We start from the raw sequence: 19510 nt of genomic DNA, 5'->3' as shown, positions 1-19510 counted from the left end.
ATTGATTTTTCTTTCGTGTACCAGCCGAATTTCATGGCAGAGTTATCTTAAAAATTCTGCTCTTTCTATTGCATATTGACCTCTCTCCTACCCCTCATTGGTTAGGAGTTAAATCTAATGTTCCAAAAATTGACTCCTTGGCGTTGGAGTTGTACTCAACAGGGGATTTATAATTTCTTTATAAGAGAAACAATAGCTGGCCATAAGATGGGCTAATGCCCTTGTCACGTGATGGGCTGAAGCCGACGTGGGTGGATTAACTTCCTTCATCCTTCATCCCCACTTTTCTTCTTAATCTCCACCGCCACTAATTTTGATGTCAGCTCAAATATCTCAGCTGCGGTAATTGACCTTTTTTCCTCACTGTGAAGCTCGCAACTTTACCAATTTCCTCCAGTTTTGATATAATCTTGAATATAGGAACCCTTGAAACAAATCTTGATCCCTCTCCAATGTCTTCAAACAACCCAGATAAATCAAGCCCAGGCGATCGAGAAGGATATAACATCAAAAGCATAAGCATTCAAACTTGCAGATCTATAATGAAGGAATCCTATCATCCTGTTGTCCTCAACGTCAAAACTAAAAACTTTATCATCCACAATGAAAATTTTGATATGCTTGAACTCCTTTTTGAACCACTCATTCTCCATTATCTAGGGGATTGTGATTCGAGTTTCAGAGTTATTGCGTTAAGAAGCTTCGAAAGGATTCTAATGAGTTCCACAGAGAACCATGTAGGACACAGAAACTCGCCGTTATAGATCTTGTACATCACCATGATATTTTGTTCACGGAATAGCGAGTAACCAGCCATTACCACAAACAACAATCACCCCACAAAGACCAGATGTCCACTTTCGCAGGATCCAACCCTTTTCTGGTCATTGATGGAGGGGATAATTAACTTAGGGGTGCGAGTCGTTGCCTACATCCGTATTACAGGTAATGACACAAATTTACATGATCTAACGGTCGGCCATTTTTACTTTTGTCAGACTGATGATGTCATGTCAACATGATCTAGCGGATGTTATTCAAGAGGATTGAGGACGGCACTTGATAAGGAAATCGAAAGGCAAGAATTTCCTTTCCAAATCTGTAGCTCAACCCTTTTAAGACTTCTTTCTTGGAACAAAATTTTAGCTTAATAAGCTTTCAGTTAGATCATCTTTGCAAGATCTAATGGACAGTGAAAAAAGACATGAGCTTCATGTTTTCTTCTTCCCATTCATGGCTCAAGGCCATATCATTCCCCTCATAGACATGGCCAAACTATTTGCTTCGCGAGGCCTGAAGGTAAGCATAATCACCACACCTGTCAACGCCCCAGTTTTATGCAAATCAATAGAGAGAAATATACTTATGGGTCACAAAATTGACATTCTAATCATCCAATTCCCTTGTGTGGAGGCTGGATTACCAGAAGGATGTGAGCAATTGGACTTGGTTACATCACCTGAAATGGGGATAAATTTCTTCAAGGCCACCACCATGCTTGTTCAACCACTCGAAGAGCTGTTGAAAGAGTATCGTCCCAATTGTCTAGTTGCAGATACTTTCTTTCCATGGTCAACTGGAATTGCATCCAAGTTAGGAATTCCTAGAATTGTTTTCTCTGGAACTTGTTTCTTCTCTTCATGTGCTTCACAGTGTATGAGATTGTATCAGCCTTACAAAAAGGTATCATCTGATACAGATCCTTTCATCATCCCCAATTTTCCAGGCCAGATCAAGTTGACAAGAAAGCAACTACCAGACTTTGTGAAAGAAGAAACTAGCTTCGCCGAATTCTATGAGCAAGTGAAAGAAGCAGAGCTTAAAAGTTTTGGGGTTCTTGTCAACAGCTTCTATGAGCTCGAGCCCACTTATGCTTATCATTTCAGGAAAGTCTTGGGAGCAAAGGCATGGCATATTGGCCCAATTTTCCTATGCAACAGTAACATTGAAGATAAGGCAAAGAGAGGAAAAGAAGCTTCAATAGATGAAAATCAGTGTTTGAAGTGGCTCGATTCAAAGAAACACAACTCGGTTGTTTATATATGCTTTGGAAGTATTGCGAAATTTCCTGCTTCACAACTTCTTGAGATTGCAATGGCTCTTGAAGATTCCGGACAGCAATTCATCTGGGTAGTGAGGAAAAACAAGAATGATGTGCGGGATAACGAAGTGTGGTTGCCTGAAGGATTTGAGGAGAGAATTGAAGGCAAAGGACTAATCATACGAGGGTGGGCACCGCAAGTATTGATTCTTGAACACGAAGCAGTAGGAGGGTTTGTGACTCACTGTGGATGGAACTCTACACTTGAAGCAATTTCTGCAGGAGTTCCAATGGTAACATGGCCAGTATCTGCAGAGCAGTTTTATAACGAAAAGTTGGTGACACAGGTTCTAGGAATTGGGGTTGCCGTGGGTGCACAAGAGTGGGCAAGAGTAGTAGATGATAGTGTGAAGAAAGAGGCCATAAAGAAGGCAGTGACACATCTTATGGCCAGTGAAGAAGCAGAGGAAATGAGATTCAGAGCAAAAAAGCTTGGAGAAATGGCAAGGAAAGCCATTGAAGTAAATGGATCATCTCATTCTGATTTTAATTCCTTGATTGAGGAATTGAGGGGTAAGGGAATGTAGAATGTTATTATTCCCAATTTGATTTGTTTTCACTTCCTTTCAGCGTGTTCTGAATAAGGGATTTTTTTTTTTTCAATAAAATTATTGGAAAGCGATTACCATGAAGATAGGTCCTGCTCGGTATGGTATGTTTACTGACGTTGTCAAGCAAGCGATAGGCGATCCATACTGTTGTCTGGTATTGTTTGGTAATGAGGATGGAGGCTAAAATTATTTTTTAAGAAAAAAAAATTATTTTAAATATTATTTATAAAACAGTTTAAAAAATTATTTTATTATTTTAATATTTTTTTATTAAAATTTATTTAAAGTTAATTTTAAATTATTTTTTAATATTTTTATTAGTATATTTAAAAAAAATATTTTTTTCTAACAGTGGGCATTGTCTAATTGACAATAGAAGATTTGGTTATGAAGAAATATGTATGCAAAATTTTGTGATCCTCAACTCAGAATTCATTTTCACTTAAGAAACTAAATTATTCATAATTGTCAGGATTCAGTTCTTGTGATAAAAATTCATGTAAGAGTGGTTGCTCAGCAGCTTAATCATGCATTAAACTGATCAAATAAATTTTTGTGCTTTAAAAGGGATAAATAAGATCAAAATTAAGTTTTAAATTAAATAAGTTTTTGTAATTTTTAATTAGGTTAAATAAATTTATATTTAACAAAATTTTTTTTAATACTAAAATATTTTTTTTCTAATTTTAAATATTAAAAATTATTTATTAATTTTAATTAACATAAAATTTAAAAATTGGAAAACATTGTAAACAAAAATTTTAAATATTAAAATTATTATTTTTAATAATTTGTTCTTTCAAAAACTAAAAAAATAATATTTAATTAAATTTTAATTTATTTAACCTTAATTAAAATGTACACAAATTTATTTAATTTAAAATTTAATTTCTAAAATTATTTAACCCTCAATTAAAAGGCCATGAGCTGATTTCTCCCTTTTTTTTTTTTTTTTTTTTCATCAAACTAATGTGTCTAAGATTGCGCAATTAGGTGCTTGAGCTCAAAGCCTCACTCCAATTTTTGGCATAATTAGGTGATTGACTGATGTCTCTACTTCTTTGGAGTACATTGATTTTTCAAAAACTCTTCACCACCGTTTTCTCGCAACACGTAAGCGCTTGTGTCAGCCATAAAAATCAAAACGGTGAACAAAGAGACGTGTTATATCAGGCCTTAGGAGGGAAAAAAAAAAAGTATGTTGGAGTGTCGTTTAGTATTTAGCAACTTGCCCCTCGAGATGAAAATAAAGGGGCTTTTTTTTTATTTTAGGAAAAATAAAGTGGCTTTTTCTCGTCTATCGATATCGTGCCAGCGGCTTTTGACCGTCACTAAAAACACTATTCCAAACTTTTGGAGAGAGATCTGTTAAAAAAAGAAAAAACTTTTGGGAAGAGAACGTCCCTTCATTCACCTATGGTCAATTTAAATGATTGTATTAGTATTATTTTTAAATTTTAATTTATATTATAAAAATTTTTAAATTTTAATTTAAATATTATTAAAGGTTCTACAACTTAATACTGTTAGTTTACTAATTAATTTATAACTAAATTTTATTAATTATTTCTCAATTCAGATAAATGTATCATAAATATCACTCCAACGTTAAATTATATTAAAAAGTTCTTATGCTTAGTTTAACTAATTTTATTTTTTAAACGTTCAATGCACGTTTTTTTTATACTTAATATATATATTTATAATTTAATTTTTTATATATTATTATAATGTATTAACTTTTATTATGACAATATAATATTTTTTATTTTTGATGATATTTATTTGTATATATACTTATTATTTTTATATTAAATTAATAAAAATAAAAATATATTAATAAAAATAAGAAATTAATTTACAATAAAAATTTTATTATTATAATATAATTTTATAATTGTAAGTGTTTTCTAAAAATGTAAATTTAAATATTTATTATTTTGTTCATTTATAAGTGTTGAATTTACACATACATAATTAACGTAAAAAATTTAAATCTCTTTCAATACTATTTAAGAATTTATACACTAAAATAAATTTAATTTAGTATAATTTCATATAGTTTTGACTTTTTTTATTTTTAGTTATTTTTAATTTATTTTTTAATTTTGTTTGATAAAATTAATTATACACATCCATATTAATAAGTATCAATACTATTAATTTTTATTTGATATATAATATTTTATATAATTTCATATTTTTTTCATGATATATGGAGAAAAATTTTAAAAATAATATTGAAAAATATATTAATACTAATAAATTATTTATAAATAATAAATTAATAACAAAAATATTCTTTTTATATAAAAAATAAAAAATTTGATGCCAATAGAATAAAAAGTACTGATATTAATATATTATTATTTTTAATTGAAATAATTATAGTAAAAAATGTATAAATAATTATTTGATTTACATTAAAATATTTTATCACACTAACTTATAATGTATTTTTAAGTTAAATTTTTTATTAAAACTAATTAGTTTTATCATTTTATAATTTTTATAAAACATAAATAATTAACGTTAAATATCTAAATATCTTTCAATACTATTTAAGAATTTATACACTAAAATAAATTTAATTTAGTATAATTTCATATAGCTTTGATTTTTTTTACTTCTAGTTATTTTTAATTTTATTTTTTAATTTTGTTTGATAAAATTAATTTTACACATCTATATCAATAAGTATCAATACTATTAATTTTTATTTGATATATAATATTTTACATAATTTCATATTTTTTTATGATATGGAGAAAAATTTTTAAAATAATATTAAAAATATATTAATACTAATAAATTATTTATAAATAATAAATTAATAACAAAAATATTCTTTTTATATAAAAAATAAAAAAAATTCGATGACAATAGAATAAAAAGTATTGATATTAATATATTATTATTTTTATATTAAATTAATAAAAATAAAAATATATTAATAAAAATAAGAAATTAATTTACAATAAAAATTTTATTATTATAATATAATTTTATAATTGTATTTTTCTAAAAATGTAAATTTAAATATTTATTATTTTGTTCATTTATAAGTGTTGAATTTACACATACATAATTAACGTAAAAAATTTAAATCTCTTTCAATACTATTTAAGAATTTATACACTAAAATAAATTTAATTTAGTATAATTTCATATAGTTTTGACTTTTTTTATTTTTAGTTATTTTTAATTTATTTTTTAATTTTGTTTGATAAAATTAATTATACACATCCATATTAATAAGTATCAATACTATTAATTTTTATTTGATATATAATATTTTATATAATTTCATATTTTTTTCATGATATATGGAGAAAAATTTTAAAAATAATATTGAAAAATATATTAATACTAATAAATTATTTATAAATAATAAATTAATAACAAAAATATTCTTTTTGTATAAAAAATAAAAAAATTTGATGTCAATAAAATAAAAATATTGACATTAATATATTATTATTTTTAATTAAAATGATTATAGTAAAAAACGTATAGATAGTTATTTGATTTACAGTAAAATATTTTATCACACTAACTTATAATGTATTTTTAAGTTAAATTTTTTATAATTATTTTTCTAGGAGTAAATGGTAAATTTCAATAAAAAAAATTGTTGAATTCAAATAAATAAAAATTCTAGTAAATAATATAATACTTGTATTCGTATGAAAATTATGACTTTTTTAATCGAATTATCACTTTATATTTATATTTAAATGTAAATTTATTAAATTGAAATAATAATTTTATATTCAAAATATGATTTCTAATTTTTTTTATACGTATTCACTACTTATTAAGTTAGGATAACATTATAATATTAAAAAATTAAAAAATATTATTTTATATATATATATACACATTAATATTTTTAATTTTTTAATAATGTATTATTTTAAAATAGAAAAAATAAATATTATAAATTATAATCATCCAAATTAACTATATTAATTTTATAATTAAATTCAAACTTAACATATTATGTTAATTATTAATTTTTTAAATAATATATATTTATCTATTTAAATGTTTTTTTCTCATATATATAATTTATTTTTTAACACTTTGTACGTAATTATATATTATTTGAAACTTTTATATTCATGTAATTTTAATATATATTACATACTAGTTAAATACTTTTTATAAATCAACGAATATGAATTTTTTTTTTTTTGTTTGTTGACTATATATATATATATATATATATATATATATATATATATATATATATATATATATATATATATATTATAAATTAGCAGTATTTATATAAGATATATAAATTAGCAGTATTTATATAAGATTTATAAATTCAATTTTTATTAGAACTAATTTATATATTAATATAATAATTAAGAATTTTAGAAATATGTCTATAATTAAGAAAAGTATAAATTTATTTTATATGAAATATTTTTTTACGAACTTATAAGAAATTAAATTAAATGAAAATTTCAAAAATATTAATAAAAGAATTCATATGTTTGATTGATAAAAATTATTTTTTGTTCTTTTACGTAAATTCAAATATAATTGTATTAAAATAATTTTACATAAATAATTATAAGATAGATATCAAAATTTATTAGGATTCATTTAAAAAGTTATTTATGTAAATAAAATACCTCCCTATGTTTGTAAATAATATAAATCATAAAAGAATTTTTATAAAATTTTATTTAAAATTATATTATAAAAAAATTAAATTAAGTAGACTTTATATATAAGTAGGACTAAGAATTTTATATTTATATAAACTCTAAAATTATATAAACAATTAAATTTTAAATTCTAAAAATTTTAAATTTATATAAACTCTAAAATTAAATTAAATATTAAAAAAATATAATTATAAATATTATAAATAATGAAGGGCAATTTGGTCAAAGCTAATGTCCCTCCCCGCTTTCACACATTTATATATTATATAGATATATAAGTAATTTTGATACAATATGTTTTTAATAATAATTTAACATTGAATGAATTACTCGGCTAATATAAGAAAGAATGAAAAAAAAACTATATAAAATGTCAATATATAAAAATAAAATAAAATCATACAGACTTAATTAGAGTTTAATATCATTAAAATAAAATCAATAAAATTATGATAAATTAGATATAAATCGTTTAGTCATTAATCTAAAATCAAATTAAAATGTAATACAAATAAAAATGATATTATTTTTTTTTGTCTTTTTAATTATAATTGTAATAAAAATAATAATAATAATAATAATATAATTTTTAATTGGATAAAATTAAAAAAATAATTATATATATATATATAACTTTTTAAAGTATGATTTTTATTTTAAATAAATAGAAAATAAATAAATAAATAAATAATTTTAAATTTTAAATTAACTATAAAAATTTGAAAGAAAAATTACATAATCATAATTTATAACATATTATGAATACTTTTACAAAAATTTCAAAAATATATTAAATTGAAATTTAGAAATTTTTACAATGCAAATTAAAGAAAGAATAGTTGTGGTACATCCATCTAAGTTGAGGGATTATGAATAAAATATAGCCATATATAACTTAACTTATAAATTAGTGATAACAAATCACAAGGATTTTAATAATGCACATATTGAAATTTGGGGATTTTATGATACAAATTGAAGTTAGAGACGTCACTGATATAACTACCTAAGTTAAGGGATGATGGAAAACATGAACTCCTTTCTTTTCTTTTTTTGTTTTAGTTTCTAGGGTTTAACAATCTGTTTTTGCCACACCATCAACATTCCTCTGCATTACGAGTAGGGGAAGGTCAATCTTCCTACTACTTGATAGTGAGTTCACTCTCTCCACCATTGGGTAGGTGTAAATAGATCTTGGGGAAATTACCAAAAAACAATTTTGTAGTTTTGCTCATTTTTCAAGTATGGTCCTAAAGTTAACTTTTTGAAAAAAAAAAAAAAAATACCTCAAGCTTATGCGCAGTTAGCTAAGAGAGGAAATTGCCTTAACAATATTAGAAAAAAGTCTACAATTTAGTTCTTGAGATTTAATTAAACCAATAAATTAGTCATTATATTTTTAGAACCCATCTATTTAGTCCATGATATTTTAATAAACCTATAGATTAGTTCCTCTATCCAATTTCCGTCCAATTATACCAAAAATTATCAAAATAATATTATATTCACAATATAAATTTTATTATAAAATAGTCCCCATATTTTAAAATATTTATTATTTAATTATAATATTATCATTTTATTTTATCAATATTCTAGGTATATTATATATTTGAATTAAAATAATTTAATTGAAAATTTATTATTATATTATTTTCTAATTATCAAAAAAATAAAAAATAATAATATGGACACTTTCACGTTCATATGTGTCTAGGCAAAGACTAATATATAGCTTTATCAAATGTTAATGATTAAATAAATGGGTTTTAAAAATATAAAAACTAATATGTTTATTTTACTAGAATTTAGGGATTAAATTGTAATTTACTCTAATGGCATATAATCCATTTCGCCTCTTTGCTAATGGCACATAAACTTGAGGTACCTTTTTGTTACAAAGTTATCCTCATGACCCTATTTGAAAAATACATGAAACTATAGGGTAGTTTTTTTTGTAATTTCCCTATAGATCTTTTAGGTTAGGTTTTTAGGAATAATGGAGCTATACCAAAGAGAGAGTGGTTTTATTTATTTTTTTTTTTTAATTTGCTAGTTGTTGGCTGTTTGGTGATGTGTTGTTTGGTTCTATACTTGCAGATGTTCGTGGATGGCTAATTGGTATCTCAAAAAGCGCTTATGATGTCATTTTTTTGGGTTCCGAACCCCTTGAGCTCTGCTTTCCATTGCCTGCCTCTTTTAGTCCTTTGGCTCATTTTTGGTTCCTGCTCTTCAATACATTTGTAAGGGTTTCTAGCTTAGTCTCTGCCTAGGAAGACTAATTGATTGAGGAGTCTTGATTGACAGCTGAGGATTTTACATGCTGCATTTTGGTTGGAAAATGTCTTCCCTATAGATGATTCATACTTTTCAGCATCATTTATGTGTTTGCTTGGCGGCGTGTGGATACTTCTACCTGTATCCCCTACTTTGGGTCAAATAGCTAGTTCTCTTAGTTTCCATTATGGGTTGTGGGCCTACAATTCTAATGGGAATGGGTTTGGTTGAAAGGTTTAGCTTGGTTTCTATTTTGTTTTGTCATAGGCCTTGTTTTATGTATTGACCTTGAAATATTTAGACTTATCAGTGAAATTCATTATCTTTCATAAAAAAATAATAATTATTTCAATTCACCTGTGAATGCTATTGAAAATGTGACTTCAATTAACTTCTTTAATTCACCTTAACACACGATTAAATAAGTGCTAAAAAATGCTAATTGAAATAACACATGATGAAATAAGCTTCAGGGTTTTTTTTTTTTTTTGACAATTAACCCATACAATAATAAAGAAACATACACCTAATGAATATATAAATTTCCGACCATGAGAAAAAAAATAATTATAACTTCTCATAAAATGATATTATTTCTATTGTCTTAACTAACATTATTTATTTTATTTTATTTTAAAATAGAAAAAATAAAACTAACCATATAGTATCTAATTGATCTCACTTTCAATTTCCTCCCTTTTTAGGATTGATGTAAGAAAGAAATCCTCCTTTTTTTCAGGAAATCTACTATTTGGTCCCTATATTTTGAAAATTAAATAATTTAATACCTTATTTATGCTCCTGTCAAAATCAGAGGTCATTCCATCTAATATTGCCGTTAGTTTAAGTGAAAAAATAAATATATGACACTAAAATAGAGGGTTTGGTTGAGCTTATTCATGTTCATGTTGAAATTATGTCGACCAGTTTATGGCAGGTAAATAATCGTGTCGTGTCATAAGTTGACCCATCAATCTGACATGATGCATTTATGACACACTTCATTATTCATATCATGTGTCGACCAGCGATTCACTTACCCATTTTAACTTGGCAACTCTTTTTAACTCACTAACCCATTTAACCCACTAACCCGCAAATGACACTATTAAAAGTAATGAATTAATAAATATAAGTCTAATTATTTATTGCATTAGAATTTTGTTGTAATAACTAATTTGTTTTCTTTTTATTAAAATTAATTTAATTTGTGAATTTATATTATAAATTAAAAAATATTACTTAATAATTATTTTTTTAATCTTTTTAGTTAAAATGTTGATTGGCTAGATATTAAAAATATCATTTCTTTGATATATGTTTTTTATTTTTGTATATTATTAAATTTATGCATTTAATATGTATAAATTTCATGTAATATATTATTTTATAAAAATTAAAAATATTAAATCGTATCAAAATGTATGAAATGAATTATGTTGGGTCATACCAAATCATGTTAAATAAGATAAGTTATGTCAAATTGAGTTAAATAGGTTGATTAATATCAAATCATGTTAAATGAATCGTATCATATAAAATTAACTAAACATAATTTGATATTAATAGTGTCGTACCGTGTAACTCGTATAATAAAAGAGTCATGTTTGTGTTTCAATTTTTGACACGATTTATTAATCGTGTCATGTTCATGTGAACCATAATCGTTTTTGTGTCCGAGTCATATCAACATGAACACGACCAACCAATCCGAATTGCCACCCCTCCTCAGTTATATTTTCTTTTAATTAAAATTAATTGTTATCAAATAAATTAATTTTATGAAAAGAATTCAAGAAAAAATTTTAATAAAAGAAAAAAAATAAATTTTAATAATTTTAATAATTATCAAATATATTGATCAAATTATAATGTCAGTCAAAATTCATGAACTAAATAGCAAATTTTTCTTAATTAATAAAGGGTGTATTTAGCTTTTCACTTAAACTAATTGTAATATTAAATGAAAAAACCTCTAATTTTAACAAAAAGTATAAATGATGGACTGAATCATTTAATTCTCAAAATATAAAGAACAATTTATAATATCAGCAAAAATCCAATACCTTTTTCTTTTTGCCTCTCTTTTATGAAAATCTTTGGGAGCCACCACTAAATTATTTTTATAAAGTGTAAGCCTTATTCTCAATTACATTTCTTAATAAAGTAGAATATTTCTTTTTAATTTATTTATTTCTTCTCCTTTTTATTGAGCAGATTTGGGATCTCTTATAGTAAGAGTTTCTTCATTCTTTTCATATAAGAGTTTTTTTTTTTTTTTTTTTTTCCTTCTTTTGCTATAACAGCTTTTAATATTTAAGAGATAGATAATTATAAAATATAATTAATATCTAAATTTCAATATAATTTTTTAACATTAGTTTAGTACATTACATGAATTTAAACTCTTAAAATACTGTAAAACTTATACTAGTAAAAACATTAAAATTTAATTTTAGAGATAAAGTAATCAAAGATTTTTATGACATGATATGATTTTAAGGCCAAATCAAACTGTATTCTTTTAATATGAGTTTCATTAAGAGGTGGCAAATGGATTAACCTGATGAATTTAGGTTTGAATCATTTTCGAATTCAAAAATCCCAAAGTTTTTTCTTGAAGATTCATATCGAATTATTTTGATTTGTGAATTAAAGTAAATTTTGATTCATATCAATATATATATATATATATATATATATAACTCTTCACATGCCTACAGTTTGATATCAACTTTTCTGGCTATCATCAAGACAACTTTGATCATTACATGGATACAGGAACTCCACTTATATATCTTTTTAACTTTCACATGTGTAATAATAACTTATAATCATTGTAAACGTCTTTCCTTCATCTATAAAAGGAAGAGGCTCTCTACTTCATTTTACAAGTTTTTTCCTTGCAAGTCTTTCTTAGGGATACCTGTCACACCCTACCCCTCTGTAAGATGTAACATGATCCCGTAGTATACCTAATGAATTACCAACTCCGTCTACTGATAACCCATTAAATACACTACAAGGGATTTTAAAAACTTTTCTTACTTCTTTTACAGTGGTGAGCACTATTTACAGGTATTAAAGACTTTGGTGAACTGAAGTGAAACAATTAACTCATTTGATTTATTTGGAATTTCTGTAAAAATTTTGGCAGAGTGCCATCTATATTTTGGACAAAACAGTTCTTCAGAAAACCTGTAAAAAGCACTTCAATATGTATTTGCAAATCTCAACTCCAACATATTTCTCAACACAATATTTTTCTCAACTCAAATCTGCAGTGATTTTTCAAAGACTGAGATACAAGAAATATAATACAAAACTATTCAAGTAAATGAAATCTCAAATTTACATTTACAATAATTTACATTTAATTACATACCAAAATATTTTACAAGAGTTTTTATACAACTGCTCAAATAATTTACATACATATTATTACATACATACATCATAACCTATGTACATGGGTATATCTATGATATACCTGGAGCTGATCTGAATGTATCTTCAAAGAAATTTACTCACTGCTCTATGCTCTTCTTACCTGCGACAGCATACAAAGCTATCGCTGAGTGGTGAACTCAGTGGTGCACAACTATAATTTAAAACATGATACAATATATATTGACAAAATTTACAGTAAATAATTTGAAAATCTGAATACTCGTCAAATTCCACAACTCAAAATATTCATTGCCAATAATGTAAATCATTTGTATAAATGACTTTGATCACAATTTCAATTTATCAAATCATGACTATCCATTTAAGTAATTCCAACAAAATCAATTATACATAAACCATAATTGAAATCACAATTTCTTACCATTCAAAAGCCATTATGTATCTCAAAAATCAATCTTTATCTCACTAATATGCAAGACTAATCCGAAAGGGCCATATTCGATGTGATTCTAACTCCCTATGGTCGGGGAGGTCAAATCAGATTCTAACTCCCTATGGTCGGGGAGGTCGAATCATCGTGCACAGTACCATCACAATAATGAATCTTCCGCAAGGGCCATAACGATAAAATAAACTTAGATCTAACCTCAAATCAGAGGAAAATCTAAGCCTGTGCACGTACCATGGTAATCAAAACACAACTAACTCCATTGTCTTCTCAACAAATGAGAGAGACGGGTAATAACCTAGTCAAGCATCTATAGTGAGATATAAAACAATATCACAATCCTTTTAGTGAGCATAATTCACAATATAATTCGATTCAAATTCAATTTCGATATCCAATAATTTTTATGCTCATCAAAATTCAAATCGTAAATTTTCATTTTTCCATGAAAATTACCATCATAATTCAAAACATGTTCTATCACAATTTTCCAAAACATAATTTATTCAATCCATAACAATGCTTAATAATTGTGGAAACACCATTTCACAAGGCTAAATTCATACATACTATAACAATTTTCAATAATCATTGAAAAAAATCCAATGCTTGTTAAACATAATACATAAGAAAAATATGTCATTTAATCATATGAAATATTCAAAACAAAATCAGTTAAAAACTAGTTGTGCACAAACCTCTGATGACTGTCTCCCTGATCTGGACTCAGTGTTTCCTTCCCTTTTCCTGAGTCTTTGGTAACTGAGAAACACAATTTGAAGTGTTTCAGTACTAAATTAAACTGTCTCTATCGATGGTGTTTGGTAAATAATGCACTGAACTCAATTATTCACTTAATCACCTAATATACCGACCCTCATTGCGTTTTAGGTAAATTAGGTTTTAGTGTCGTTAATATGTCACATTCGATAGGGTTTTAGGTTTGGTACGTTTTACTAAAGTCATTTCCTTGTTTAGTGCATTTTAATGCAAATTGCTGGATTCCGGAACACTGGTTTGACCTAACCGGACGATCTAGTTCCCTCGGTTTTCGGGTCTCGGTCGAAACTACAAACTTGTAGATCTAGGTCTTATTGCACGCGGTGCAAAATTTCAGGTCAATCCGAGTTAAGTAGACCAAGTTATGGTCATTACACTATTGCTGGTCAAGTGGTACCATTTTAGGTCAATTTTAGGTCAAATTGGTCAATTCTGGTTCGGCCAGTTTTTGGACCCGAACTTGTGCAAGTTGTTTGACTTGCTTATGGTCATTTCTGGGCTTTGGTGTCTTCATAAGACTTGTAGGTATGGGTCTTAACTATTCTTGGTCAAAATTTCAGGTCAATTGGACCTGGTTTGAGTGAGTTATGGCCTAAACACTCACTGCTGCCCAATTGGTCATTTTTCAGGTCCTAATTGCACCTAATCCGAATTGGTCATTTTTAGGTCACCTTGCAAGCAGAATTTTGGCATGGTTTCTCAATGAAAGTTGGCACATTTTGTGCCTAGTTTCACCTCAAATTGGTCTCATACCAATTGAGGTTACACATTTAAGGTTATAGGCTAAAATATACACTGCCCTCAATATGCATTTCACACCCCAACTTCAAACACACACTTACCTTTGCCATTTGTTTACTTACCTACCAAACTGTTTTGGCACATTACCAAAAGCATTTTCTACATTACATTAGCATTATTTTGGGCAGATTCCAATCACCTTCAACACACCAATAATCATTCACAATTACAATCTTTAAGTACTATTACAAACACACCTAAACATTACAAACTTTACATACACTTTACAATGTTAATTTACATACATATCATCAATCTTTCTAGGTCAATATTCTGCCCACACTTCCTTCAATATATACCATTACTTAAGTGTCCACAAGCTGCCACAAACCATTCTTCAACATCACATTGCCGTCCCATATACCAATTCCCATCAAAGTGCATAATTCACCATATAAACATGAAATAATTCACTAAGTTACTAAATCACCATGATTAACATTATTTCTCATCAATTATATGCACAAATACCTCATCAAAAACGTGACTCATGGCTGTCCAAAATGAAGACAACAATAACCCTTCAAACTCAAAATTTTCCTTCACCAAACTAACACCCATAACATGAACATAAACTTTAACAAAGAATTTCTCAAAAATGCAAACTTACCTTTAATTGTAACTTGCTAAACCTTCACCAAACTTCTCAAAATTGGTATCAATATCTTCCTTGTGGTGTGTAGACCATTTTTCATGAAGCTATCAAAGTGATTGGAGTTGAAAATGGGGAGTGCATGGAGCTTTGAAGAAAAACGTTAATGGTGGCTTTCTCCTTTCTTTAAATTCGGCAACTTTGTAAGTTGGAGAAGATGAACTATCTGATGGGTTTAGTGGACTTACACCTGCCATACTTTATGTTTAATTAATCCTATAGTGGTCCACTAACTAAAATTAAAACATATTATAAGTTAACTTTCACTTAATCCACATTTAACCCATTATTTTTGCTATTTACTTTAGGTACCACTAAACTAATTTTTCATTTTATTTTCTAAGTGTAATACTATTTATTTTTAATGGACATTTAGGTCAAAAGACACTTCGGGATGTCAAATGACTATAATGCCCCTGTTCGGGTTGCATTCCCGATTTTTCGGTAACACCGTATTTTGTCTGTTTTTCGATTTCTCACTTTTCTTTGTACTAATTATTTAATTTTTCTTTAATCTTTCTAATGAGATTTATACTTCAATAAGGGTCTATTTATGTCCTAAAAATGTTTTCCAGGGTTCCCCGCAGTCCAGGGCTAGTCAACGGTCCACGCCGTGACTTCCCTGATCACCATCGCTAGGTTTCCCGGCTCGCTTAACTTGATCACATTTCTTTGCTATTATTTTTCCTTTGTTTTTCTTGTATTTTATTTTCTTGTATTTTATTATTTTATGTCTCCTCACTCATATTGAAGTGTAGTTCTAGGCATCCTAGCTGTCCGGACAGCACTGGTCACCGGGACAGCGGAACGCACTACCGAACTTAGGGGTGTTACAATACCTCTCCCTTTCCTTATCCTATCTCCTTGTGAGTGTCCGATATCAGAGCTTCAATAAAACTGTTTTCTTACAATCTTTATTTGTATTTATTCTTCACAACTATATCCGTGGCTGGTTCTACCGCCCATATTTTTATGCTTTTATAACTCATTGTTTTATTCTTTATATCTATATCTGTGGCTGGTTCTACCGCCACAGATATATATATATATATATATATATATATATATATATATATATATATATATATATATATATATATAAAAGCTCACTTAAAACTACATAATTTTAATCAAATTAAAGCTCAATTTTGATTCTCATTAATTTATGTTCTATATGAATTTATATTTTATTAATATAAGTTCAATCAATATAAATATAGTCAATATATATGTACTACATTAGATACAACAAACTATAACTACATAATGAAATTGATATTTTAATAAACTACTATCTCTCTATATATATGAAATTAAGCGTTGTCGTAATTTTTATTTAAAAATTTTATATATTAATTTAAAACTTTTTTTAATGCAATTAACTCTAATGGAGAATCAAATTCAAGATCTTAAAGCTCTACGAATGTCTCTAATACTACTAAGTTAAAGTTATTGATTTATTAATTTTAATTTTTTTTAATATATATAGTTTATAATTTAGAAAATTAATTTAAAAATAAAAAGGTAAATGCTGGATCTGTAAGCTTAAAAGGCCCCATTTTTTTGTTCGGCATAAATGCATGGGTCTGCAGTGTATATTCAGGGCTGTGCATAGTCTTTAGCCCGTTCACCCAAGCTTGAGCCTGGGCCTTGGAATTTTGTTAATTTATTAAATGCAAAAAATAAAAAAAGGTAATAATTACTAAAGTGTGAAATCATCAAATAGTTTATAAGCATTAATTTAAAATAATATGTATATATATTCTAGAGTACACTAGTTTTATGAAACTAAATGGTTTTTCCTATTATCAAGCTTCTATATTTTATCTATTATTAAGCTTCTACGCTTCCTTCATTTAAAAAAATTAAAATTGCAAATATGTTCATGATAGTCTGGCTTGATTTATTCATATGCAAACTAGTAAAGATGGTTTGAAATTGAAATCTGCTTGGCCTACTTTGATACCATATTAAGAATTATGAGTCTAAGAGTGTGAATAATAAATTGACAGGCTACAAGTTAAAATCAGATTTAAAATTAGACTTTTTATTACTAAAATGGTCTAAGCTCTTTTGATTTGGTTTGTTAATACTTATTAATATCAAAATGCCCTTTAATTTTCTTGTAAACTACTATGTGAGACTCATTCTCGTAAGTGATGTTCCAACTCTTCCCTCAAATGGTAATTAGGATATCTGATTGACATTTGAAACCTAAACTTCAAACGCAATGTTATTGTTCATTTTTTTTTATATTGTTTTCTATTTAGTTACTGCTATAAGTTGGTAATATTATAATGACTTTTCCTCGAATAAAAGATATTTATAACTTAGTATTAATTAAAATATATTTTATAATGAATTTAATATTATATCATTGTTATAAGCATCATTGTGTTACATCATGTTGGGGTTAATTTTCTTATAAAGCTAGTAATGTGTATTATTTATTTCTCTTGTTACCATACTACCCTCTTTTTTTTTTTTTTACGTAACATGTAATCTAATTATACATAACTCTTTTAATGATTTTAAAATATTAATATAATATTTTTGAGTCCTTACTTTTTTTTTTTAATTTTCCTACTAAAAACGTTTTATATAATATTTTAAATTTGAAATTTGTGAACATTTTTTTATTAATTTAAATAAAATATGAATGGATCAAATCATGTAAATAAGTGACCTACTACAAAATCCTCAATGTCGGGATTATTTAAGTTTTATACTGATTATATAAAACAGATTTCGAATCACTTTTAAATCCAACAAATTTAAATGAGGTCAAAATTTACTATCTTTAATTTCATTCATTAAAAGCTTTTTATTAAAGAAAAACAAGAGAGAAACAAATACCAACAAAATTATAATATAGCCTGGAGACAAACAAGCATACGACATTAATAATTAAACCCAAAACACAAATAGCACAATACTTATTTACTCGATTGGAGCTCCAAATGAAAAATATAAACAATCATCTTTAAATAAAATGCAATAAAACTTCTTTTGTCCAAGTTAAAGTCTTGGACAACCATTATTATTTCCTCGTCATCCTTTATTTTATTTTATTTTTTCGATCTAGAAAGCAATTCATTGAAAGCTCTAGAAAGTCATGTTTTCGAAAATCGGTGAAATTTTCGCAAATTCTATTAAATATGATCTAGTCCAAAATTCTATCTTATCAGATCGGATTTATCATATCAATACCCAATCTTACATGGATCAGACCTAGTCACAGACTAGCCCAAGCATAACTCAAGACAAGTCCAGCCATCTCCCATCTCATGGAGACTAGACAGACCATGAACAGATCGAATAGTGACAAAACCATGAATTAGGAAATTGGCACTATAAAACCAAGAGCAGGATGATGTAGACACGGTACAATTTCGTAACGCACAGTTAAAGTGAAGCACACTAATGCAGGTACATTTCTGTTATGTATAGCTAAAGGAGAGCAAGGGGTTGGCCAATAGAATCCCTTGATTACTGACCGTCTCTTACTATAATATAAATAAGCCTCATGCACTTACTCAAGTACATTTTTCACACTCTAGCAGAAAATACTATTTCATTGCCATTAACTTCACAAAAATCTTTCTAATTTGAGCGTCGGAGTAGTTGCCAAATGACCACCAACCTCACTTTTTCTTGGTTTCAAGCAACCCAAGACCCAATTCCATCTATCCGGTGACCTAAAGACACATAGCAGCATCATTGAATCTGACATGGAGAAACTAATGAGTCGTTGTATTGTGTTTGAATCTTTTGAGCCGAACTTGAGAGGTTGGGAGGTGCTAA

At 26.8% G+C, this 19510-nt stretch overlaps 1 protein-coding gene across 1 annotated transcript; it reads left to right on the top strand.

The window, feature by feature from the left end:
- The first annotated feature begins 337 nt into the window (after nucleotides 1-337).
- On the top strand, nucleotides 338-2733 carry LOC110651742 (scopoletin glucosyltransferase-like). Its single transcript, XM_058151500.1, has one exon. The coding sequence runs from the start codon at nucleotides 1186-1188 to the stop codon at nucleotides 2626-2628; it is 1443 nt and encodes a 480-aa protein (XP_058007483.1). The 5' UTR covers nucleotides 338-1185; the 3' UTR covers nucleotides 2629-2733.
- Nucleotides 2734-19510: the final 16777 nt, after the last annotated feature.

The sequence above is a fragment of the Hevea brasiliensis genome, chromosome 8, assembly GCF_030052815.1.
Source record: "Hevea brasiliensis isolate MT/VB/25A 57/8 chromosome 8, ASM3005281v1, whole genome shotgun sequence".
Lineage (NCBI taxonomy): Eukaryota > Viridiplantae > Streptophyta > Magnoliopsida > Malpighiales > Euphorbiaceae > Hevea > Hevea brasiliensis.
The sequence above is the reverse complement of the archived record's forward strand: the minus strand, read 5'-3'. Positions and strand labels throughout refer to the sequence as shown.

Coding starts and splice junctions, on each gene's coding strand:
- LOC110651742 (XM_058151500.1), top strand. CDS start 1,186: ATGGACAGTGAAAAAAGACATGAGCTTCATGTTTTCTTCTTCCCATTC.